This window comes from Lithobates pipiens, unplaced genomic scaffold (genome assembly GCF_037356315.1).
Source record: "Lithobates pipiens isolate NorthernLeopardFrog02 unplaced genomic scaffold, aLitPip1_a1.2 Scaffold_319, whole genome shotgun sequence".
Lineage (NCBI taxonomy): Eukaryota > Metazoa > Chordata > Amphibia > Anura > Ranidae > Lithobates > Lithobates pipiens.
The window spans coordinates 60793-86068 of record NW_027507794.1 but is presented as its reverse complement, the minus strand read 5'-3'; the positions used below and the strand labels follow the sequence as shown (position 1 = coordinate 86068).

Here is a 25276-nt window from a genome sequence, read left to right as displayed (position 1 = left end):
CATATAGATCCAAAAGGAGATTGGGCAGAAAGGGTGACAATGATGGTAAAATCAACGCTGTAAGGTGATTTGGGACTTGATTTTTTATTGTTTAGCGCTGTGTTAGTACTGATATTTTCAGGACATGAACTGATTTTTATTTGTGTTTTATATTTATATATATATATATATATATCTCATTACTTTAAATGAATATGAATTTGTTGGCCATTATCAGCACCATAGATATATATATATTATAAATTTTAATATCATTTAAATGAATTTGTCGGCCATTATCTGCGCTTTTTTGAAGCTATTAAAAATCCTGCTTTTTGGTGCACATTTGGCAAACTGCCCCAAAAAAACGCACCTCCCCATTGAAATGCATTGAACACACAACAAAAGTGCATCAAAAATCCAGTGTTGTGTTTTTTTTTTTGTTTTTTTTTTGTCACATGACTTATGGAAAAACACACTGTAAGCACAGTAAAATTGCGGCAAAATCGTGGGCATTTTCGGCAACCATTATTGCTACTTTTTTTTTTTTCTTTCCGTGACGATTTCCAGCAGCCGAAATGTCGGTGGGTCGTAGTTTGTACATCGATTGACGTTTCCAGTTTTCATAGGTTATACCTTCTGCATGATCTTCCATCCAGTCTTTGATGAGATCAGATGTTGTCTTCACTTCTTTAGTGTAATACTTCCCTTATGGCTCTGGTGGCTCCATCCATCGGTGTCACCAGTCTGAGGTTGCACGGTGACATCCCCCAAGCCCCGCTTTGCATACGAGGACATCCAGGAACTGCACACAGGGGTGTGGGGGGCCGAGAGCCAGAGAAACTTGTCAGATATTGCTTTCTTATGCCTCATCCAGGAATTACAAAACAAAGCAGTAGGGTCACACTGCAAAGGTGTGTGTGTTTTTCTTTTTTTTTTTTTTTTTTTTTTATTTGCAATGCCGGAGGCCTGTATGAAGGAATCCTGACAGGTCGTGTTTTCTTGAATTCCAGGTATGTGCACAGCCACTTTTTTTTTTTTTTTTTTAATCTCGGGTTCAACCTGTTCAGAAATTTTGGAAGTGGTGACCAGGTTGGGCGGCACCTCTGCGTTCTGTGAACATTGATAGTTTGTGTTTTTATTTGCTCTCTGATGGGGCCTGAAGTAAAGTATGCTGGGAAATGACTTGAGAAACTCCAGGAAGGCTTATATCAGTCCCTGGAGGAAACTCACCAGAAGCGGTCCTGTTGAAGTCCCTGGAGGGGTCAATGCAGGAGGGGTCCTGTTGGAGTCCCTGGAGGGGTCAATGCAGGAGGGGTCCTGTTGGAGTCCCTGGAGGGGTCAATGCAGGAGGGGTCCTGTAGGAGTCCCTGGAGGGGGCAGTGCAGGAGGGGTCCTGTAGGAGTCCCTGGAAGGGGCAGTGCAGGAGGGGTCCTGTAGGAGTCCCTGGAGGGGGCAGTGCAGGAGGGGTCCTGTAGGAGTCCCTGGAGGGGGCAGTGCAGGAGGGGTCCTGTAGGAGTCTCTGGAGGGGGCAGTGCAGGAGGGGTCCCATCATTACTCGAAGAGGGAGCCTGTCATAGTCCCTTGAGGAGACCCTGCAGGCGGGGTCTCATCGGTCACTGGAGTGCTATATTGTATGTCTTTGGGGGGGGGGGGGGGGGTGTATTGTGGATGTTATTTCTGTAGAATCTGGATGGAGGCGCTGTGATGGGTTTAGTGATGTGACAGAAATCTGGGACATGAAACGCATTGAAGGTGTGGAATGAGTTTGTTCGTTGTGACCCGGGGGGGGGGGGGGTGGGAATTCAGACTATTCTCACACATACTATTTGTGTCTTTGGAAGTTTCCCATTATGCAATAATATTAGTCCGTTCATCAATGTCCGCTACCAAGTTTGAGATAAATTACCACAAATTCAATAAATGTGTCAGATAAATACTTTGAAAAATGCGATCGATCATTAAAGTCAATTCAATGAAAGGAACACACATTGGTTATTGATCTGCTGGTGTCGGCAGTCGTTGGGAATGTACAAAGTAACAATGAGGGGAACTCTGCAGTGGTCAGTCGGGTACAAAGTATACAATGTATCGGTGTGCGGATGTTCTGCTCTGAGTTCTGGGCTGTGACTACATTGTAACATTTGTACTGGAGGGAGATTGTTCTGTGAATGGAGACCACCGAGGCGGCTTTCAACTTTTGTCAGATTAGCAAACCTATGAGATGAATTTTAAAAATCGGCGGCGAGCCTTCTCATCTCATAGGTTTGCTAATCTGACAAAAGTTTGCTGCTTTTTAAAATTCAACATTTTACCAGTCAGGCGGAGTTCTAAGTCCTGTATTTTACTATATAAACTCACTTTACTGTTAAAAATGAGTGTAAAATGTAAAACTCCAGTGGGTGTAACAAGATGTCCGCTTTTCCCCCTTCTCAGTGTATCCTTACTATGGAGGAGTGCTGGGTGTAGCAAGATGGAAGCAACAGAACGTCACTTCCCTTACACATTCTGATGGGTTGCCAAATCTGAATCGCCTTCTCTGTGTAATGGTTTTGCACAGAGCAGCCCTGATTCCCCTCTTCTTAGGTCCCCTGCCATCGCGCCTGGCTCCCCCTGTCTAGTGCCCCTAAAGTAAGCTGCTTGCAGTCGCACTCTGTCCATTGACACGCAGGGTAGAGGCCTGGCCCCTCGCTCCCTTCTTGTTGCCAATGGCTCCTGTTGCCTCTGTCTACTTTCTGCTATAAAACATATCCAGTAAAAAAATTTTTTTGAAAAAAACGAATTCAGTTTGGTGGTATTTGATCACCTCTGCAAATATTTTTTGCGCTATAATTTTGAAGAAAAAAAGTTTCAGCTATAAAACGCATCCAATAAAAAAAAAAAAGTAAAAAATCTAGTTATAAATTTAGGCCAATATGTATTCTGCTACATGTTTTTGGTAAAAAAAAATCCCGATAAGCGGATGTTGATTGGTTACGCAAAAATATTTTAGCATCTACAAAATAGGGGCTAGATTTACAAACTTTGTATTTTTTTTACTAGTAATGGCGGCGATCAGCGGCTTATTGCAGCGGACAGTCACTCACTGACACTTTGTGGGAACCAGTGACACTAACACAGTGATCAGTGCTAAAAATACGCACTGTCACTGTACTAATGACACTGGCTTGGAAGGGGTTAAACATTTAGGGCAGGGATATGCAATTAGCGGACCTCCAGCTGTTTCAAAACGACAAGTCCCATCATGCCTCTGCCTCCGGATGTCATGCTTGAGGCTGTCAGTCTTGCTATGCCTCATGGGACTTGTAGTTCTGCAACAGCTGGAGGTCCGCTAATTGCATATCCCTGATTTAGTGCGATCAAAGGGTCAAATGTGTGCCTGGCTGGTGTTCTTATGTACCGTGTGCGCTGCTTTTATTAAGGGAAGTGATGGATTTTATTCCCTGCTTTTCAGGAACTCCATCCCTTCTTCCCTGTCAGAACGGAGATCTGCTTTGTTTACATAGGCAGAACCCCGTTCTGTGTGTGTGTGTTACCGCCGATTGGCGGGTGCCGGCAGACATCCAGTGCCCGGCAACCTGCAGATCGACTTCTTTGATTAAAGATGAAGTAAACTCTCCCACTCTGATGCTTCTTTTCATTTAGTCCATTATAATAAGTAATTATCAAACTATAGCCACTGTAATCCAGCCCAAATTGCATATTAATTACTGTTTAAAGAAACTTTAAAAAACTTGTTTCCAGGGGTTAGGCAGCGCCATCTAAAGTATTGTTTTCTGAGTGTATTTCCGCCCTTACATTGAGCACTTCCTGTACTGTTAACCAAGCCTCTTTCTCAATCCAATGTTTCTATGGCAACCCTGCTTCCCTGTTCATAGCAGACTTGTTTTATTTCATAGTGTTTACTTGTGCCAATTGTCTGTTTGCCTATGTCAGTCTTCTCAGCTTCAGTTGATAAGAAGGCAGTAATGGCCAAGTTTACACTGCATGGCATGTCACATGGTCACATGGTGTGTAGAAGGAAACTCTGACTCTGCAGCCTCCTGGGAGTTCAGTGTTGTGTGCCATAGGAAGTCCTGATAACAGATAGATAAGCACATAGAGTGTGGGAGATCTGGGCATGCTCAGTGACTTCATTCTAAAGAACAAAAAGGATTACAGCAATACTAAGCAAGTAAGGAGATCTCTACAAGCAGTTTTCATTAGGGTTTTTTATTCTGATTTACGTGGGACAAAGTTGTGGGGGAGGGTTTACAACCACTTTAATCACAGCAGAAGAGGCGCATGCATGCCTCCTGCAGGTGGAAGCGCTGAATTACACACATGCACATATATATTGTGATCTTACACAGGGGGGGCGGGGGCCACCCTGTAACAATAAATCTGCTATGGGGCGGTCCGGTGTTCTGCCATATAGTGTCCGGCCATCATATAGTGTCCGCCCCGTACTGCGCATGCGCAGTTCGGAGCAGACGAAGCTGAACAGCGCCTGCGCCGTGAGTGGAGGTGGTAGCCCCACCATCCAAGCGGACATAGGGTTGTGAATATTAGAGGGCCCCTCGCGGGCGAGCTTTGCTCGCCACGCTTCGGGCTCGACCTCGCTGCACTCGGCTCTTTTATATTCCTACTCTGTCCACTTGGATAGTGGGGATAGACCCTGGACTCACGGCACAGGCACCGTTCATCCTTGGCAATTTTAGAAATCTGTGTTGCTGTGTACTGCGCATGCGCTGTACACAGCGGACACTATCGGATGGGGGACCTTATATGACAAGACACCGGGAACTGGATATTTACAGTACTTACCTGAGTTCTATCTTGATTCAGCGCTTGCCCGCCTGCAGTGAGCCCACAGGTGTGCCCCCATAGCAAGTGACTTGTTATGTGGGCACACATAGAAGAGATGGAACGGGACTCGGCAGCAAGCCATCACTAATGCCCCCATAGCAAGCAGTATGTTATGGGGACACTCGGCGGGGCGGGGGGGGGTGGGTGGGGTAGGAGTCGGGAGCTATGGCAGGGGACCTGAGTGGAGACAGTTTGGGGCCAATCTGTGCCATACCGTTGCACAGAGCAGGTAAATATAACAAGTTTCTTATTTTGATGACAAATTACCTTTACAACCACTTTTGTTCCAAATAACATAACTATAAAACGCATCGTCAAATAACGCACGTGTGTGTGTTAGTGAATTGACCACTTTTGAGGAAAAAAGCCTCACAAGGTATTTGTCTTAGTAAATTGCCCCCCCACAGTCCTGGAATTCCTCCACCTCTGCTTGTTTTTTTTTATCCTCAGAATGATTCCTACGTGGACTATGTTCAGTGATGTTGTTGCCCACGGCAACCAGACTCTTTCCTGCTCTGTGTTCTGCACAGGAACACACAGGATTCTCATACACGGGACTTGCTGGGTTTATACTGAGGACTTTCTCTTGTCATATTGTGTAAATGCCGTTCCTCATTCTGCAGCCTACACAGAGGAGCTCCCAGCATGCATCTCTGATCACCCACACATAGGAGAATGGAAAGTTGTGGGAGAGTTTATCTGACAGGTTGTATGGTGGAGGGATAGGGGGAGCTGTGCATGTTTGGGGGGGAGCATTGAGGAGATGGGGGAGCAGTGTGAGTTTGGGGTCATGTGGGGATGGCAAAGTAGTGTGTGGAGATGGGGGAACAGTGAATTCTGGGGTTAGGGGACATTGGGGGGGTGAAGAGTTGGGATGGGAGGTGAAAGGTATGGGAGAGAGCAGTGCAGGGATAGGTGCAGATGAGTGCAGGGATAGGGGAGTAGGGATTGCAGTGGGAGATCAGTGATTGGGGGGGAGGGGGTGCAGTGAGTGTAGGGATGGGTAGTAGTGGTTTGGGGGGGCGCGTAGGGGTAAGCAGTGCAGAGATCAGGGAGAGCAGTGATGGGGGGACAGTGAGTGCAGGGTTGGGGAGTAGGGATTGTAGTGGGAGATCAGTGATGATTGGGGGGGGGGGCGCAGTGAGTGTAAGGATGGGGGTAGTAGTGGTTGCAGGAGGGGGGAGCGTAGGGGTGAGCAGTGCAGAGATTAGGGAGAGGGGGGGGGTCAGTGAGTGCAAGGATAGGGGAGTAGGGATTGCTGTGGGAGATGATTGATAGGGGGGGAGCAGTGAGTGATGGAGTAGTGGTTACAAGGGAAGGGCAGGGATGGGTGGGAGGTAGTGAGTGCGGGAATGGGGAAAAATAGTGGTTGCAGGGGGACGGGGCAGAGCAATGATGGGGAGGTGGGGGCTAGATGAGGCTGTGCAGAGAAGGGGGTAGCTTTGCAGGGATGGAGGTGTAATGGTTGTAGGGGGAGAACAGTGATGGGGGGGGGGGGGGGTGTCGCAATGAATAGCTGTACGGGGGATAGCAGTTCAGGGATGGGGGGTGGGGCAGGGAACAGCAGTGCAGGAATGGGGGCGGGGGGGGGTTTAATAGGGGTTAATGGTTGCAGGGGGGAGCAGTGGTTACAGGGATTGGGGAGAGCAGTTAGTGCAGGGAATAGCAGTGCAGGGATGAAGGGGGGGGGGGGGCAGTGAGTATGGGACTAGGGGAATAGCAGTAATTTTTTGGGGGGAGGGCAGGGCGTTTACAGTGCAGGGATGGGAGGGTGAGCAGTTTTTGGTGCGGTGGAGGGGAATAGTGCAGGGATTGGGGTGGCAGGCATAGGGGGGCAGGGTATAGAAGGGAAGAGGTAGAACAGTGATTGGGGGTTAGAGGGGAGCGGTGCAAGGATTGGGGTCCTGGGATAGGGGGCAGGGTATAGCAGGGAAGGGGTAGAGCAGTGATTGGGGGTAGAGGGGAGCGGTGCAAGGATTGGGGTCCTGGGATAGGGGGCAGGGTATAGCAGGGAAGGGGTAGAGCAGTGATTGGGGGTAGAGGGGAGCGGTGCAAGGATTGGGGTCCTGGGATAGGGGGCAGGGTATAGCAGGGAAGGGGTAGAACAGTGATTGGGGGGTAGAGGGGAGCAGTGCAGGCATAGGGGAGTATTGAAGTGCCGGGTTTGTATCTGGACTGGTCTTTGCCATATTTGACACAAACTCCAACCATTTAGCACGATGATGAAGCACCGACTTGTAGAAGGCGCTGGCGTAGTGCAGACACATTGAATGTCGGCTCCCAGTCCTGTAGATCTCATAGATCGCCCTTTGTAGATAATCTGGGTAAATTCTCAGGTACATTATGGAGTCCAGTGAGATCTGTGTGGTGATTGGATGGAGTCGTAGCGGCAGTGTGTGGTGGTGACAGTCTTACAATACAGCAGAACTTCGGCTGGAGAGATAAATAGAACGGCTCCAGTGTGTGTTACTTGTTTATCTTGCTAAATATGTTGAGTTGTGTTCCTGTGTTCTGGTTGGTGACTCACTTCTCCCATCACTCTGTGTGTTGTATTCACTCCATACAAAGCCCTCCACCCCACAGCTTCCTGTGTCATGTCTCCACCTCCAGCCTGCTCATTGGTCAGGGAATGATCATTGTCACACTGCTGAGACCCTCTGTGTGCTCTTCCTTTTCTACTCCCTATTAGTGATGGGAAGTCCGGATCTTTTAACTGAATCGGTTCATTTCGAACTACTCAGTGAAATGAACCGATTCAATGAACCGATTCTTCGGTTCACTTGCTGAGTCTACTGACAAGCAAGTGAACCGAAGCTCTGACTCAGCCTTCTTAAATGATTAGAATCAAAAGAATGATTCTTCTCAGAAGGCTGGCAGGTCCTGGGAGGTTTATTTGCATTTAGTTCCTTGCTAGTAGCACAATCCTATTATTCTGTCAGATCAGCCGCGTCATCAATTTTGGTGACACATAAAGCTGTGAAAATGAAAAGCGGATTTTTGTGCATATGATGGGCTAACTACACAGCTAACATTGCTAGACATATTTTTCCGTTCTCTTTACAGCGCATGCACAGGAAAAATGATTGTATTTTACTTCCATGTGCAGGCGAAGTATCCACGGTAGTAAAATCCAATCGTTCGGCTCCTTTCACACTTGTGCGACTTGAAAGTCAAGCAATTTTTGCCACGATTTTTACCGTGACTTTGATGCGATTTTGATGTGACTTGAAGGAATACTTATGTAATCTTGAGGTCTCTGCCTCAAGTCGCATCAAAATCGTACCAAAGTAGTGCAGTAACTACTTTGAAGTCGCTGTGACTGGAAGACCCACAGATATGAACGGTACTCATTGGAAATCTTGGGGTACGACTTGTCATGCGACTTTGTAGTCCCAAGTTGCATGATAAGTCACACAAGTGTAAAAGGAGCCTCATTATGCACTGTAAAGACTACGGACAAATCTGATAGCTAGCAATCTTACCTTTGAAGTTGGCCCATCAGAATGCAGAAAATACACACAAAAACACGCTTTTCATTTACACGACTGTTTGGGCACCACCAAAAGTCGCAATATTGGCTGCTCCTATAGATCGCTTGATCTGACAGAACACCTGCTACCCAGGTTACTGAGCACAATCCTATACTCATATAATCATATACCAGACCCCATATGCAATAAAGAGAACCTGTCACTTCAACAAACGATCACATAGGGGCTTGTTAAGTGAAAAAAATTATAAAATAAAAACTAAAACCATCCCCACCAACCCCGATATCTGCATGTGAATAAATGTTTTTTTTTATCGTAATTATCCAGTACTTTCAAATAGTTTTATATTGTTCTATTAAAAACTTGATTTTTTTCCTATTTTGTCTGTTATTTTTTATACCACTATTTAAAAATGGTCATGGTTGGAGGAATTAAAATAAATAATAATCTAAGGATCCAGGGGGCATAGAAATCTCAGGACCAGAACGCAGAAAAATATTACCATAAAGCAGCATAAAATGTATTTTTGTGTTATAAAAATTAGACAGCTCTCTCATTCAGTTATATAGCTACTAAATTAGACACATGTCCCAGAAGGCATTCCTGTCCTTCTTAAAGCGGTAGTAAACCCGCAATTTTTTTTATTTTTTTTTTTAAACCTGCAAAGCAAAATGCATAATGAGCTAGTATGCACCGCATACTAGCTCATTATGAAATACTTACCTAAGAACGAGGCCCCGACATCTGGCCCGATCCACGCCGAGGGAGCCGACATGCTCCCTCGGCGTCTCTTCCGGGTATCGCGGCTCCGGCACTGTGAGTGGCCGGAGCCGCGATATCGTCACTCCCGCGCATGCGCGCGGGAGATTTCAGTCCGGCCGCACGAGCACTGCCGGATTTTCACGGAGAGAACCCCCTTGTGCGCATGCGCCGCTGCAGTCAGCGGCGCATACCGAGGGGAATATCTCCTAAACCGTACAGGTTTAGGAGATATTATTTTTACCTACAGGTAAGCCTTATTATAGGCTTTCCTGTAGGTAAAAGTTAAAAAATCGACCATACTACCACTTTAACATGAATATCTTCTTTAGCATAAGCCAACTAAATATTAAAGGGTTAAATAATTAATCTGAATGAGGATATCTTCTTATCCTGACTCTGTCCTCTCTGTCTATAAAGCAGTCTGTAAGTGTGCTACTGCTAGCTGATCATTGATTTAGTGTAGTGTTCTCTACTGGTGGTGACTCATGGTTCTTTTAGTGTACTGTGTTCTAAAAACTGATATGATTCTTTCACTCGGTAACTCGGTAACTTGTACGATTCTTTAACTCGGTAACTTGTACGATTCTTTAACTCGGTAACTTGTACGATTCTTTAACTCGGTAACTTGTACGATTCTTTAACTCGGTGTACTGTTCGATTCTTTAACTCGGTGTACTGTGTACTCCTGGCTCTTGTTTTAAGTTTGTATCCAGTTCCTGAGTGTCACTGTGCTTTGAGTCAGCTAATTGGTTGCAGGGAGGGGCCGAGCTCTCTCACTCTAGGATCATATTACCACTGCCAGCTCTGCTGCTCTGCTATGTACTGAGTGCAGAGTGAACTGTTTCAAACGAATCAGTTCACTGAAAAGAATCGATTCATCCAGTTCACTAAAAAGAACCGGTTCAAAAGAACGATTCGTTCATGAACTGGACATCACTACTCCCTATAACATACCCCTGCTCTAAGCCCCCTGGTACACAAAACATCTTGGCATACAGGAAATGTGATGCAATTCTGGACGTACTCCAAGACTCCGTGCATCTTGTATTTATTAAAGGCGTGAATCAGTGCAAATAGGATTGACAGGCCCTGCTCAATATTGGCGGATGGCGCTCAGCTCTGGCCCTCCTCAATATTGGCAGTGGGCAGTCAGCTCTGGCTCCCTCTCTCAATATTGGCGGTCAGCTCTGGCTCCCCCTCTCGATAGGTAGTGGGCTCTCAGCTCTGGCTCCCTCTTGAAATTGGCGAGCGGTCGGCTCTGGCTCCCCCTCTATTGGCGCGGGCGGTCGGCTCTGGCTCCCCCTCCTATTGGCGGCGGGCGGTCGGCTCTGGCTCCCCCTCTATTGGCGGCGAGCGGTCGGCTCTGGCTCCCCCTCTATTGGCGGCGAGCTGTCGGCTCTGGCTCCCCCTCTATTGGCGGCGAGCGGTCGGCTCTGGCTCCCCCTCTATTGGCGGCGAGCGGTCGGCTCTGGGGCCCGCCCTCGATATTGGCGGCGGGCGGTCGGCTCTGGGGCCCGCCCTCGATATTGGCGGCGGGCGGTCGGCTCTGGGGCCCGCCCTCGATATTGGCGGCGGGCGGTCGGCTCTGGGGCCCGCCCTCGATATTGGCGGCGGGCGGTCGGCTCTGGGGCCCGCCCTCGATATTGGCGGCGGGCGGCCGGCTCTGGTGGGCCCGCCCTCAATATCTTCTTACCTGACTAATATTTGGGGCACCATGCAGATTTGTAGAACGTTTGTGAATAGCTCTGTGTAGAGAACATCGGCCTCGGATTCCCCCCTCTGTGGGGTAACGTCCTGTCTAACGCTGATGGGAAGTTTATCAGCCAGGAAAAGGTTAGCGAACTCCTCCTGACTCATTTCCTTTCACTTCACAACTAGCAAAAGAAAACTTCTTTGTGTTCAGATCTGGAATATCGAGCTGCCATGTGACCCGGCCTCTCACCTCGCCGAAAGATCCACATCGAGGGTTCGCTGCATTTTGTTTGTCTTATTTTTGTATTTCTGTCTCTGCAGAAAAGATTTGTGATCAGTCGGGGGAAGAGCTTTGCTGACCCCGTTATTAAATGTCGGATTTCTTGGTCTCCTCTGGTCAGATATGAAGTCGTGAAAGGTCTCGGATAAGAGATCTGTCTGCTGATTGGCTGAGATTATTATTCTGGCTGACCTGCTTTATGTCTGTAAAACCCTCAACCTCCTCCTCCTCCTGTGTTTGCTGGTTCCGGCTCCAGCAGATTAAACTGATATTGGAGGACTGACTGGTTGAGTATCTGGATGTAGTATGCCCTCTGTGTTCTCTTGTGTACCCCCATGCCAGTTTTTACCCATTACATATTGCAGGCCCCGGGTATGGCACTAATGAGGTGTAACAGACAAAACTGGCCGTGTTTGTCTTCCCTACGCAGGTCCATCATGCCGGCGGTTTTAAGTTGTTTCTCTTCACTGTGCAGCCTTCAGTCTGGCCTGTTGGTGCGTTAATGGTGTCTTCTCCGTTCATACTCTGGTCTGGCCTGTTGGCATTTATGTCTGTCTTCACCATGCAGCCTTATGTTTGACCCGTTTATGTGTTTACTGCGTCTCCGTGCAGCCTCCAGCATGGGCCGTTGGGGTGTGTGTTGCTCTGTGTTTACAATATCTGTCTTCTCTGTGCAGCCTTCAGCTTGGCCTGTTGGTGTGTTTACTGTGTCTCTCTGCAGCCTCCAGCCTGAACTGTCTGTTAATGTCTGTCTTCTCCGTGCAGCCTTCGGCTTGGCCTGTTGGTGATTTTCACCTTATCTGCCTTCTCTGCTCACATTTGATCTGTCGGTGTATTAACTGTGTCTTTGTGCAGCCTACAGCCTGGGCTGTTGGTATGTCTATTCTGTGTTTACCATGTCTGTCTTCTCTGTACAGCCTCCAGCGTGGTCTGTCTTCTCTGTACAGCCTCTGGCCTGTCAGTGTATTTATTTATTTTTCTTCTGTCTGTCTCCATTGTGCAGCCTTCAGTTTGGCCTGTTGGTGTGCTTACTGTGTCTGTCTTCTTTATGTCACACCCGAGGGGTGCACAAACACAGTAAGGGTATTTCTCCTCTGCAGTCCTTGGCTTGGCCTGTTGAGGTATTTACTGTATCTGTCTTGTCTGAGCACCCCTCGGTCTGTCAGTGTGTTGACTGTGTATCTTCATGGTGTAGACTCCAGCTTGGCCTGTCGGTGCGCTTCCTGTGTCCTTTGTGCAGCCTTCAGCTTGACCTTTTGCTGTGTTATCTGTGTCTTCTATCTGCAGCCTCCTGGGTCTGTCAGTGTTTACTGTATCTCCTTTGTGCAGCCTCCAGCCTGGCCTGTTGGTATGTTTACTGCATCTGTCTTCTCTGTACAGCCCCGGGCACAGCCTGTTGGTGCTTTTTAATGTGTTTGTTCTCGTTGTGCAGCCTTCGAGTTGACCTGTTGGTATGTTTACTCTTGTCTTCTTTGTGCACCCCTCAGTCTGCTGGTTTTGCGCTTATTGCTGTGTATCTTCACTGTGCTGCCTTCAGCTTGGCCTGTCAGTGTTTTTACTGTGTCATCTATCAGCACCCTCGTTCTGTCGGTGTGTTTTACTGGGTGTCTTCACTGTGCAGCCTCCAGCTTGACTCGTTGGTGTATTTTAACTGTATCTTCGATCAGCAATCTCTGGTTTGTCTGTGTTTTTAGGCTCAGTTCACACCCGTGCTTTTATTCAGCTTCGTGCTTCAGTCCATTTACCATGCTTTCCTGTGGGTCACGTTCACATCTGTGCATTTTCAAACAGTGCGTTTTTTTTTTTTTTGGAAGGGGCAGGGATTTTATTTTGCTCACATCAGGCTGTGTTTTTGGTTTCATAGACTTTTGCTGTGTTTTTGCTTGTTTCTTCCACGTAACAGACACCTTGTAAAATGCATTAAAAATGTCAACTGCATGTGGAACCCCCCCCCCCCTGCAAAACGCACTGGGAAAATGCATCAACCACTACCTGCATCGATGTGAACCTAACCTTACTAGGCCTTTCCTCTCTGTGCAGCCTCTGGCTTGTCAGTGTGTTTTCTGCATCTGTCTTCTTTGTGCACCCCTCAGTCTGTGTGTTTATTGTGTATCTTCACTGTGCAGCCTCCAGCTTGGCCCATCGGTGTGTACACTGTCTTTTATGCAGCCTCCGGCTTGGCCTGTCTGTGTGTATACTGTGTTTTGTGTGCAGCCTCCAGCTTGGCCTGTCGGTGTCTATACGGTGTCTTGTACAGCCTCCAGCTTGGCCTGTCAGTGTGTGTACTGTCTTTTATGCAGCCTCCAGCTTGGCCTATTGGTGTGTACATTGTGTCTTTTGTGCAGCCTCCAGCTTGGCCTGTGTGTGTATGTGTACATTGTGTCTTTTGTGCAGCCTCCAGCTTGGCCTGTTGTGTACACTGTGTTGTGTGCAGCCTCCAGCTTGGCCTGTCGGTGTGTACATTGTGTCTTTTTTGTGCAGCCTCCAGCTTGGCCTGTCGGTGTGTACATTGTGTCTTTTTTGTGCAGCCTCCAGCTTGGCCTGTCGGTGTCTATAGTGTCTTGTACAGCCTCAAGCTTGGCCTGTCGGTGTGTATACTGTCTTTTGTGCAGCCTCCAGCCTGGCCTGTCGGTGTGCTCGCTCTCTTCTCGGTGCAGCCTCCACCATGACCTGTCGGTGTGCTCGCTCTCTTCTCGGTGCAGCCTCCACCGTGACCTGTCGGTGTGCTCGCTGTGCAGCCTCCACCATGACCTGTCGGTGTGCTCGCTCTCTTCTTGGTGCAGCCTCCACCGTGACCTGTCAGTGTGCTCGCTCTCTTCTTGGTGCAGCCTCCACCATGACCTGTCGGTGTGCTCGCTGTGCAGCCTCCACCATGACCTGTCGGTGTGCTCGCTCTCTTCTTGGTGCAGCCTCCACCATGACCTGTCGGTGTGCTCGCTCTCTTCTTGGTGCAGCCTCCACCATGACCTGTCGGTGTGCTCGCTCTCTTCTTGGTGCAGCCTCCACCGTGACCTGTCGGTGTGCTCGCTCTCTTCTTGGTGCAGCCTCCACCGTGACCTGTCGGTGTGCTCGCTCTCTTCTTGGTGCAGCCTCCACCGTGACCTGTCGGTGTGCTCGCTGTGCAGCCTCCACCATGACCTGTCGGTGTGCTCGCTCTCTTCTCGGTGCAGCCTCCACCGTGACCTGTCGGTGTGCTCGCTCTCTTCTCAGTGCAGCCTCCACCGTGACCTGTCGGTGTGCTCGCTCTCCTCGCTGTGCAGCCTCTGGCCTGGCCTGGTTGTGTTTCCTGCGTCTGTCTTCTCTGTGCATCCTCTGGTCTGTCAGTGTGTATGACGGGAAGTGAGCCGACACAGACAGGCGCAGGAAACGCTGCTGTGAAATGAGCTGCCAGCGACAGCCGCCTGTTCTCTGTTGTAAAACAATGATGACCTTTTTGGGCAGGGCAGTTCCTGTGAGTCCTGCACTGGCAGCTCCTCTCTCTCTCTGCTCGTCTCCAATCCGCCCGTCGCTCTGGTGTAGGTTGTCCTGAGTCACGCTCGGTGCGGGTAAGTGACAGACGGTGCGGAATCTCTTCCAGATGTTTGGGAATCGTCTCTGCTTTATACGTCGTCCTATAACTTGCTTCAGTGCTGACAACTCCGCGGTGACATCAAATCTTTCTGCTGTAAACGTTTCAGTCGCACCACGGAGGACAAACTGCCTCCTCCATTAAAGGGGAACCCCTCTCAAAGGGCAGAACAGTGTTTAGACTTTTATTGTATGTAAAAAGTTAAACAAGGCAAATATTTTTTTTATTTTATTTTTTTCAGCTTTTCATTGTGGTCTTTGCTCCTGCTGAAGATGTTTGCCCCTTTTGACTCGTCATCACTGGGCGGGTCCAGCAAAGAAAAAAACATTGAGCCCTGGTTCACACTGATGCAACTCTGATGCGTTTTAGATGCGTTCCAGAAATTCGCATTTCAAGTAAAATAACATTTACGATGAAGGCCGTTCACATCTATGCAGTGCGATTCTGATGCGGTCATAAAAAGGGGTCCTGTGCGTGTTTAGTGAGGTGTGATGCAATTTTAAAGGGGTTGTAAGCCTTCAAGGTTTTTCGCCTTCTATGCATTGAGGTAAAAAACCTCCTGTAATGCTGAAGCCCCCATTTACTTACCTGTACCCCCTCTATCTCGTCCCGGGGATGAGCACATCAGCAAAAGCCGGTGTCTCGGGTCCTAATTTGGTGGATTGATAGCATTGCTACAATTGGCTCCTGCTGCTGTCAAATCCAATGACGCCGGCCCCATGTTTGAAATCTGACGGACTAAAAATTGGGGAAAACCGTTCGTCTGTGTGCTGGTCCGACGGACCAAATACGACGCAAGGGCAGCTATTGGCTACTGGCTATTGAACTTCCTTGTTTAGTCCCGTTTACGTCATCACGTTCAAAACGAGCAGACTTTTCGAACGGACCTCTGCCAAAAGTCCGTTGTGAAGACCGTCGGACCTAGTCCGTCAAAAAGTCCGGTCGCGTGTACACGGCATAATACAGCGATCAGCGCTAAAAATATGCACTGTCATTGTATTAATGACACTGGCTGGGAAGGGGTTAACATCTCGGGCGATAAAAGGGTTAACTGTGTGCCTAGCCAGCGTGCCAGGGAATAAAATCCACCACTTCCCTTTAGTAAAAGCAACTCATAAGGCCCTTTTACTAAGGGAAGTGATGGATTTTATTTCCTGCTTTTGTGGGGAAAGAGAATCCATTACTTCCCCGCTGACCAGCCAGAGCTCTGCCTTGTTTCCATGGGCAGAGCTCTGTCCTGTGTGTGTCTTCCCGACGATCGGCATCTGCTGTGTGATCGCAGTAAGGCAGAGTCGCCGGCGGCACGCGCCCCCTTACCTGGAAATGCCGGGTATTGTAGCTAGTACGCGATATGGCTGCAAGGCGGCTCTTCTGCACCAAATATTTCAGTGATGTGGTTAATATAAATCGTTATGAAATATATCAAATGTAATTGTGAATACTTGTAAAGTAAAAGAGCCTTCAATGCAGACGCCGTACACAAAGCACATGCATGTCCTGTCTTCTGAGCTTTACACTGCCTGTTTGTGCCGATGCGCAGAGCCCAGGCATGTAGGATGGTAGTCTTGCCTTCCAGCATGCACATAAGGGTGGCTACCCTGGGGCTCCCAGGGGTCCATGCAAGGTCACAACCCTATAAGACTGAAATGAGGGGGGGGGAGACAAGTTTATAGTGCCGAGTTTAGTGAAATGACTATGATAGCAGAGCTGTGGGAGAGATCCAGCAGGCTCTGCCCACTACAGAATACTACAGGGAAGGGCGGAGACCAGACCAGTCACCCTGCACAAGGAGGGCAGAGTTGAGTGAGGGGCCCAGCAGGCCCCACCCACTACAGGCTCCCTGCAGAAAACTACAGGCTAGGGCGGAGACCAAACCAGTCCCCTTTCCCATGGGGAAGGCTTAGCAGGCCCCACCCACTACAGGTTAAAGTATAAACAGACGTCGGTGCTACAACTCATACACCACATAGCAGAGTTCCCAGGTACTTGATCCACAGTCGCTGGCTGAGTAGAGTAATGTAGAAAAAATGATCCGCGCTCCGGTTGTTGCTTTTAAAATTTCCTCATTTTATTGAATAGCCACAGGGAACAAATGCAGGTTGTCAGTTGACGCGTTTCAGCTTATAAGGCCTTAGCCATAACCCTATGACTAAGGCCTTATAGGCTGAAACCTGTCAACTGATAAAATGAAGAAATTTTAAGGGCAACAACCGGAGTGTGGATCATTTTTTCTACATTACCCACTACAGGCTGCCTCCAGAAAACTACAGGATAGGGAGGAGACAAAACCAGTCACCCTGCACAAGGAGAGCAAGCAGAGCTGTGGGAGGGGCCCAGCAGACCCCACCCACTACAAGCTCCCCATAGAAATGTACAAGAAAGGGCAGACAAAACCAGTAGTCCCTCCCCCCCTCACGGGAGGGGCTTAGACTCCACCCACTACAGGGAGGGGGCGGAGATGAGACCAGGCCTCCTGCACAAGGAGAGAGCGTAGCAGTCAGCGGTCTTTATTACAGGAAGTCACACTGGATTACTTCTCAGATCTGAACGAAATACACAAATCACCTCGAGATTAAAGAAGAATACACATGATGAATGGCTTTAGGTGATATTTACTAATCCCGGAGTTTGACTTTAGGGAATGGTATGCATGTTGGGGGGATGAGGGGAATTGGCCAGCAGCAAGATGAATGTGAGCTCTGCCATTCCCCGTGACTAAGCTTCTGGGGGGACGAAGTGAAACATGTTGGGGGCGTGGCCTGTTCAGAGTCCAGGCTGAGGTTGCCACTCCATTCATTGCAGCAGGACACCATAGATGTGCGAGTTCCAGGGGTCACCCTTCCTTTCTTGAGCTCTGCCATGTTGTTGCTCAGATATTGATGGATAGATGTGTGGGGATGCTTATTGATCCATTTCTCTTCTCTGCAGACATGGCTGCCATCCGTAAGAAACTCGTCATCGTTGGAGATGGAGCGTGCGGGAAGACGTGCCTTCTGATAGTGTTTAGTAAAGACCAATTCCCAGAAGTCTACGTCCCCACAGTGTTTGAGAACTATGTGGCTGACATTGAAGTGGACAGTAAACAGGTAGGTGGACGGTTCAGGTTGGGGGTGGAGCTTGCATGTGTTGCGCTTGTCCAGACAATAATCCTTCTCTGTCCTCCCTACAGGTGGAACTTGCCTTGTGGGACACAGCCGGACAGGAAGACTACGACAGATTGAGACCTCTGTCCTATCCAGACACAGATGTTATATTAATGTGCTTCTCCATCGATAGTCCTGACAGTTTAGGTAAGTGTTGGGTGGCCAAAGTGACCAGGGGAATTCTCTGATCTGGAGATCTTTAATGGGAGCAGGAAAAAGAAAACTGCTAGAGAAAAGTAAATGGAAACAAATGTGAGGATGTCATCTCTAGTGACCAACCTGGTGTCAGCGTTCATTCTCTGGGAAAACGAAATAAGCATATGATTGGTCACTATAGGCCGCAACCTAAATTACATTGCTTACCCTTCTTCAAATTACTTTCTTATGCAATGTGGCAGCCACTGTGACATCACTTCCAAAAACTGGAGTAATAAGGACTCAATGTGTCCCATATTTCCTGTTTTGTACCCACATCCTCCCCAGGTCACCAGTCATGTAACTTCCCCATTGTGGTCCATTTTTTACCAGTGGTGACATAATTGTGTCACGGCTGACTGTAGCTGGAGGACCTGGAAACCCGGACTCCCAGCCTGTCTTGGCTATTCTCACTGCCTAACTTCTTGGACAGGACAAGAGACTTCTGGTCTACCCTGCCCACTACGACATACCTTGTCTAAAGGGCCAGGAGACTTCTGGTTTACCTCTCCCACCATGACATCATACCATGTCTAAAGATCCAGGAGACTTCTGGTTTATTCCGCTCCACCATGACCTCATACCTTGTCGAATGGGCCAGGAGACTCCTGGTCTACCTTGCCTGCCATGACCTCATACCTTGTCGAATGGGCCAGCAGACTCATGGTCTACCTTGCCCACCATTACATCATACCTTGTCAAATGGGCCAGGAGACTCCTGGTCTACCTTGCCCGCCATGACATCATACCTTGTCAAATGGGCCAGGAGACTCCTGGTCTACCTTGCCCGCCATGACATCATACCTTGTCAAATGGGCCAGGAGACTTCTGGTCTATCCTTCCCACAATGACAACCTACCTTGTCCAACCGGCCAGGTGACTCCAGGTCTACCCCGCCCACTACGCCGTCATACATTGTCTAACAGGCCAGGGGACTCCTGGTCTATCCTGCCCACCATGACGTTATCTTGATTGACAAAGGCCAGGAGACTTCTGGCCTGTCGCACCTGCTATGACATCATACCTTGACTGACTGACAAAAACCAGGAGACTCCTGCTCTGTCATGCCCACAGTGAGCTCATACTTTGACAGACCAGGGGCCAGTTTGTCTGTCCTGCCCACCCTGACTTCATACCTTGACCAACAAGTCAGGAGACTTCTCATCTGTCCAGCCCACCCTGACCAACAAGCCAGGAGACCCCTGGTCTTTAACACCCATTCACGCCTGCCCACTCACATCGTTGCCTATATATATACAGCTCACACTGCATCACGGGAGTTGCAGTTTGTTCCGGGGGCTCAAGAAGCGATGTAGGTGCTTCCCTGATGCCTCCCCTGGGTACCTGGGCATAGCTACGCTCTTTGTATGCAAACAGTGTTGTCATTGTCTTTTCCAAAGTACTTTATTAAATCAGGAAGTCCCTTTTTATCTTTAAAAAAAATAAAAAATTATATTGTTTCCTTGCATAGGGACCAAAATTTGTAATGCAAATTTTAAACTATCCTAGGGTTGGTCTTTAAATATTTAATGTAGAATTGTGGAGATGCAGCAGCTGCCCCCCGAAATCCTCCCTCCTGTCTGCTGTGTTCTGGGGGGGGGCTTGGTGAGATGAGCTCCGATGATTATATATATTTTTTTCCCCCTCCCCCACAGAAAATATCCCTGAGAAGTGGACTCCGGAAGTAAAACATTTCTGCCCCAATGTGCCCATCATCCTGGTGGGGAACAAGAAGGACCTGCGTAATGACGAGCACACCCGCCGAGAGCTAACAAAGATGAAACAGGTGAGTAAATGTCCCCATAGAAATGGGTGGAGCAACGAAGGAAGGGAGGGGCCTTCTGTATAATAAACCTGACCCCAAAATGTCTTTTAAATGTGTCCCTCAATGTGCGATTCACAGAATAAGTTAAAGGGGCAACTCTAATGTTTCCCAGGCACAGAAGATTTCAAATTACTTTTACCTGAAGCCATCTTAGATCGATCTAATGTTATATTTGCTGTTCAATCTTTTCATGATTGTTGCAGGTCCAGATTTATATACGTCTCCCCCTGCTGTTTGTCAGCACCCCTCCTAAATTACATCCGAAGTATTGCTGTATAAATCTCTAGACAGGGGCAGGTACTGTTAGAACGTGGGCAAACCCCTCCCCCCCCAGTACACTGTATGTAGAAAAAGGCAAAGCAATGTCGCACATGAGGCAGGGGAAAGATGCCTAAAAAGTATGAGTTTTAAGGCTTTCAAGCCTTAAAATTATGTAGCATAGAGCACAGTGTACAGACTGGAATGTGGTAGAGTGTATAATACAGCACAGTGTACAGATTTGAATAATGTAGAGTGTATATAATGCACAGCGTACAGATTTGAATGATGTGGCGTGTATATAACAGCACAGTGTACAGGCTGGACTGATGTGGAGTAAATATACAGCACACTGTACAGGCTGGAATGATGTGGAGTATATGGTATACAGCAGGGATATGCAATTAGCGGACCTCCAGCTGTTGCAGAACTACAAGTCCCATGAGGCATAGCAAGACTCTGACGGCCACAAGCATGACGGCCACTTGCATATTCCTGGTATACAGCACAGGGTAGAGACTGGAATGATGTGGGCTGTATGGCACACAGCACAGGGTACAGACTGGAATGATGTGGGCTGTATGGCACAGGGTACAGATTGGAGTGGCATGGAGTATATAGCATACAGCACATTGTACAGGCTGAATTGGGGTCCAGTATATAGCGTACAGCCCAGAGTGATGTGTAATGTATAGTATATAGCACACAGTACAGACTGAAGTCATGTAGAGTGTATATACAGCACAGGGTACAGACTTGAGTGATGTAGAATGTGTGGCATACAGCACAGGGTACAGACGTGAGTGATGTAGAATGTGTGGCATACAGCACAGGGTACAGACTGGGGTGGCATGGAGTATATCGCATACAACACAGGGTAGAGACTGGAATGATGTGGTGTATAAAGCATAGGATAGAGACTGGAATAATGTGGGATGTATAGCATACAGCACAAGGTACAGACTAGAATGATGTGGAGCATAAAGCATACAGCACAGGCTGCAGACTAGAATGATGTGGAGTATATAGCATACAGCACAGGCTGCAGACTGAATTGGTGTCCAGTCTATAGCGTACAGCCCAGAGTAATGTATAGTATATAGTGCATGGTACAGACTGGCGTAGCATGTAGTATAATTGCATACAACACAGGGTACAGACTGGAGTGGTGAATATCAAACGTACAGACGAGCTGTGTATGAAGGGGGGATCTAGAATGGAGAAGGACCTGGGGGTCCTAGTAGATGATGGGCTCAGCAATGCCAAGCTGCTACTAACAAAGCAAACAGAATATTGGCATTAAAAAGAGGATCAACTCCAGAGATAAAACAATAATTCTCCCGCTCTACAAGACTCTGGTCCGGCCGCACCTGGAGTATACTGTCCAGTTCTGGGCACCAGTCCTCAGGAAGGATGTACTGGAAATGGAGCGACTACAAAGAAGGGCAACAAAGCTGATAAAGGGTCTGGAGGATATTAGTTATGAGGAAAGGTTGTGAGCACTGAACTTATTCTCCCTGGAGAAGAGACGCCTGAGAGGGGATATGATTTCATTATATAAATACCGTGCTGGTGACCCCACAATATATAAATACGGTACTGGTGACCCCACAATATATAAATACGGTACTGGTGACCCCACAATATATAAATACCGTACTGGTGACCCCACAATATATAAATACCGTACTGGTGACCCCACAATGGGGAGAAAACGTTTTAGTGGAAGGGAGTTTAACAAGACACATCGCCACTCATTAAAATTAGAAGAAAAAAGGTTTAACCTTAAACTACGTAGAAGGGTTCTTTACTGTAAGAGCGGCAAGGATGTGCAATTCCCTTCCACAGGCGGTGGTCTCAGCGGGGGCCTTGGATAGTTTCAAGAAACTATTAGCTAAGCACATGAGAGACCGCAACATACAGGGATATACAATGTAATACTGACATATAATCACACACATGGGTTGGACTTGATGGACTTGTGTCTTTTTTTCAACGTCACCTACTATGTAACTATGTAACAAGTATATAATTTTAGTCTCTTGATGAGTGGTGTGAAGTGTATGAAGGGGTGTGAAGTAGAGTATCATTTTAGTCTCTCGTGGTGTACATCATCCAGCGGAGTATACAGGGCAGGGCTGCCCTCGGTATAGAATGTCCAGCACAATAAAAAAATTGCCACTTGTTTTTACACCAACCGTACACAATGTATCTTTTGATCTGTTTTCTGTATTTAATTCCCTGGCTGTTTCCTTTTTTATTTCAGGAGCCGGTAAAACCGGAGGAGGGGCGTGACATGGCTAACAGGATCTCGGCTTACGGCTACATGGAGTGCTCTGCTAAGACAAAAGATGGCGTCCGAGAGGTGTTCGAGCTGGCCACAAGGGCGGCTCTGCAAGCCAGACGTGGCAAGAAGAAAACCACGTGCCTTCTCATCTAACGAGAACAAAACCCACGCCGTAATCCGCACACAATCCAACCCCCGATACCCCCCCCCCACCTCATAAGACGAGGGGGGAGGGGTGTCAGCACGTGTCGGGGAGAGCCCATGGCATCTTTACCGTCACACAAAAACCTTCGAAGTGATGTTTATTAATCTTTAGAGTGTTCTTACTGGCCTGTCTTTTCCATTTATTCTGTAATGAGTTAAGAGATTTTATAAAGAAAAGAGTCATCTTCATACCAGTATTTAAAAAAAAAAAAAAGTCAACTTTTTTTTTTCTTTTGATTTATATATAAATATATTATTTGTAACTTCACTGTTAGCGGCAGGATTCATACGCACCAGACTAACTCAGACATTCCAGTGTAATGCCAATCCGTACCCCCAGGGGGGACCCCTTTTTAAGGCTTCATTAACCAGCTCTTTATTTATACACTATTAAAGTGCTGTAGACACCGCGCCGTCTCCCGGCTCTATCTAGTCTGGGGCGGGAGGACCGTCGCTTGCCGAGACTGAGAGCGCCGTGTCCTCTACACGGAGGGGGGAGGGGGTAGGTATGCCGTTGCTGGTACTGCCAGCAGCTCCCTCTATAACTGGATCCTGGAGATATAAGCCGGGGCTTTGTACACCAATCTGCAAGCTCCACCCATAACTGGATCCTCCCACTGACCCGCCCAAGATATGATGAGGCGGGGTCTGTTCGCTCTTACAGACGGCAAGATTAGCACTACACACATAACTTCAGCCCTCTCTTCCAGTGACGTATACAGTGGTTGCAGCGAATGCCCCTGGCAGTGAAAAGGGTTTAATTTGCAGGACTTCCTTTAATCTTTTAATTTTTTGTATTTTTTTTTTTTTTTTTTTTTGGCTCCTGGTAAAAAAATTCAGTATGTTTGTAGAAATTGTCTTGCTACACATTGGCTTTGTACCGCAAACTGTTAAGATGCACTGTATTTGATACGTTTGGGGTAGGGTGAGGTGTACTAATGGGGTCCTTCCACTCAATTAGCATATCGGGGGGGACCCCCCGGTTAGTGTTTTCTAGAAATGTTTTTCGGGCATATACTAATTCCCAGTTACTGTGTGTTGCCAACACCAGAGGAAAGAGGACCTGTCACTGCTTCTCTGCAGTTCACCATTAGATTGGCGTGTAAGCAGCTTAATATCACAGCTTGTTGCTTTTGAGTCATATCACTTGGGCAGAGGAAGGCGTCATCGTGTCCCCAGCCCCTCACCACTGGGGGAAAAGGGAGGCGTCGGCATGTCCCCAGCCCTTCTCCACTGGGGGAAAAGGGAGGCGTCGACATGTCCCCAGCCCTTCTCCACTGGGGGGAGGCGTCAGCATTTACCCAGCCTTTCTCCACTGGGGGGAGGGAGGCGTCTGCGTGTCCCCAGCCCTTCTCCACTGGGGGGTAGAGGAGGTGTCAGCGGGTCCCCAGGCCTTCTCCACTGGGGGGGAGGCGTCAGTGTGTCCCCAGCCCTTCTCCACTGGGGGGGTAGGGGAGGCGCCAGCGTGTCCCCAGCCCTTCTCCACTGGGGGGGTAGGGGAGGCGCCAGCGTGTCCCCAGCCCTTCTCCACTGGGGGGGGTAGGGGAGGCGCCAGCGTGTCCCCAGCCCTTCTCCACTGGGGGGGGTAGGGGAGGCGCTAGCGTGTCCCCAGCCCTTCTCCAATGGGGGGGTAGGGGAGGCGCCAGCGTGTCCCCAGCCCTTCTCCACTGGGGTGCAAGGGAGGCGCCAGCGTGTCCCCCAGCCCTTCTCCACTGGGGGAAGGGAGGCATCAGCGTGTCCCCAGCCCTTCTCCACTGGGGGAAGGGAGGCGTCAGCGTGTCCACAGCCCTTCTCCACTGGGGGAAGGGAGACGTCAGCGTGTCCACAGCCCATCTCCAGAGGACGTGTATGTGACCACCCCTAGCAGAAGGTTCCCCCCCCTCTTTCTCTGGCAGCCATGTTTCCTCCTGGGGTAGTTGGTGACAAGTTTTTTTTTAATTTGTTGGAAATTGGGGGCTTGTCCGGGATGCAGGAACTGTAAAGTGACATGTGATGGTGTGTCCCACCCCAAAACCCCTCCCCTTTCCAGACTCCGACAAAGGGATCCCAATCATTTTGTCGCTCTCGTGTTTTTGTACGATTGGAATATCTAACTGTTACTTGTAATCGCTGGGTAAGATTTTTTTTTTTTTTTTTTTTAAATAAAAATGTTTTGACAATAAAAACAAAATCTGAGAAAGGAGCCTCGTGAGAATCGGTTTATGAGCTATAAATGGTATAGGGTGGCTATGGCAAAGGGCTGGGAGAACGTCTCGCCCCGCATCAGCTCCGGGCAAGTTGTCAGAACTGTAGAGCTCTAGCTTTTGTTAAAGTAGCTAAGCTCTGTTCAATAAGAGGACCTGTCTTTTTATATAAAAATGTGTTGCACCCTGTAGTACCTCTGTTCAGTAATGAGACCTCAACGTAGCTTGAGATGCCATAGGCAACTGTCACTTGTGCCATCACCAATAATGTCTTGGTTTATTCAGGAGGACAGCCAAGCGTTCCGAAAGAGGTGGCGCTGTACACGGAGAACCTAAATGGGACATGTTAATCTGTATACAAGGGCAAAGATGAAGGTCCTACCAAAAAGATGTAGGTGCAGTTTACATTTAAAGAGGGACTTTTTGATTTGATATTTCTGCACACCTAAAATCACCAGTAACAGATTGCCCAATATCTGCACAAAAGTCCATCATACGCTTACTTTCCACAGGGTCTACAATACACCACAAAGGCCCATTACATGGTCATTTCCCACAGGG

At 48.3% G+C, this 25276-nt stretch overlaps 1 protein-coding gene across 2 annotated transcripts in view; it reads left to right on the top strand.

The window, feature by feature from the left end:
• LOC143955144 (transforming protein RhoA) overlaps nt 1-24711 on the top strand; it is a 29670-nt gene extending 4959 nt beyond the window's left edge. The window contains exons 2-6 of one of the 2 annotated variants that reach the window (XR_013269784.1): nt 17549-17706; nt 17790-17910; nt 19614-19744; nt 22308-23905; nt 23945-24711. Coding sequence is in view for 1 of the 2 variants with exons in the window: in XM_077465232.1 (XP_077321358.1) it covers nt 17551-17706; nt 17790-17910; nt 19614-19744; nt 22308-22481 (582 nt within the window). In the remaining variant the exon portion in view is untranslated. Of the gene's footprint in view, nt 1-17548; nt 17707-17789; nt 17911-19613; nt 19745-22307 lie in introns of both variants that reach the window. The other variant, XM_077465232.1, reaches the window with a different exon arrangement.
• Nucleotides 24712-25276: the final 565 nt, after the last annotated feature.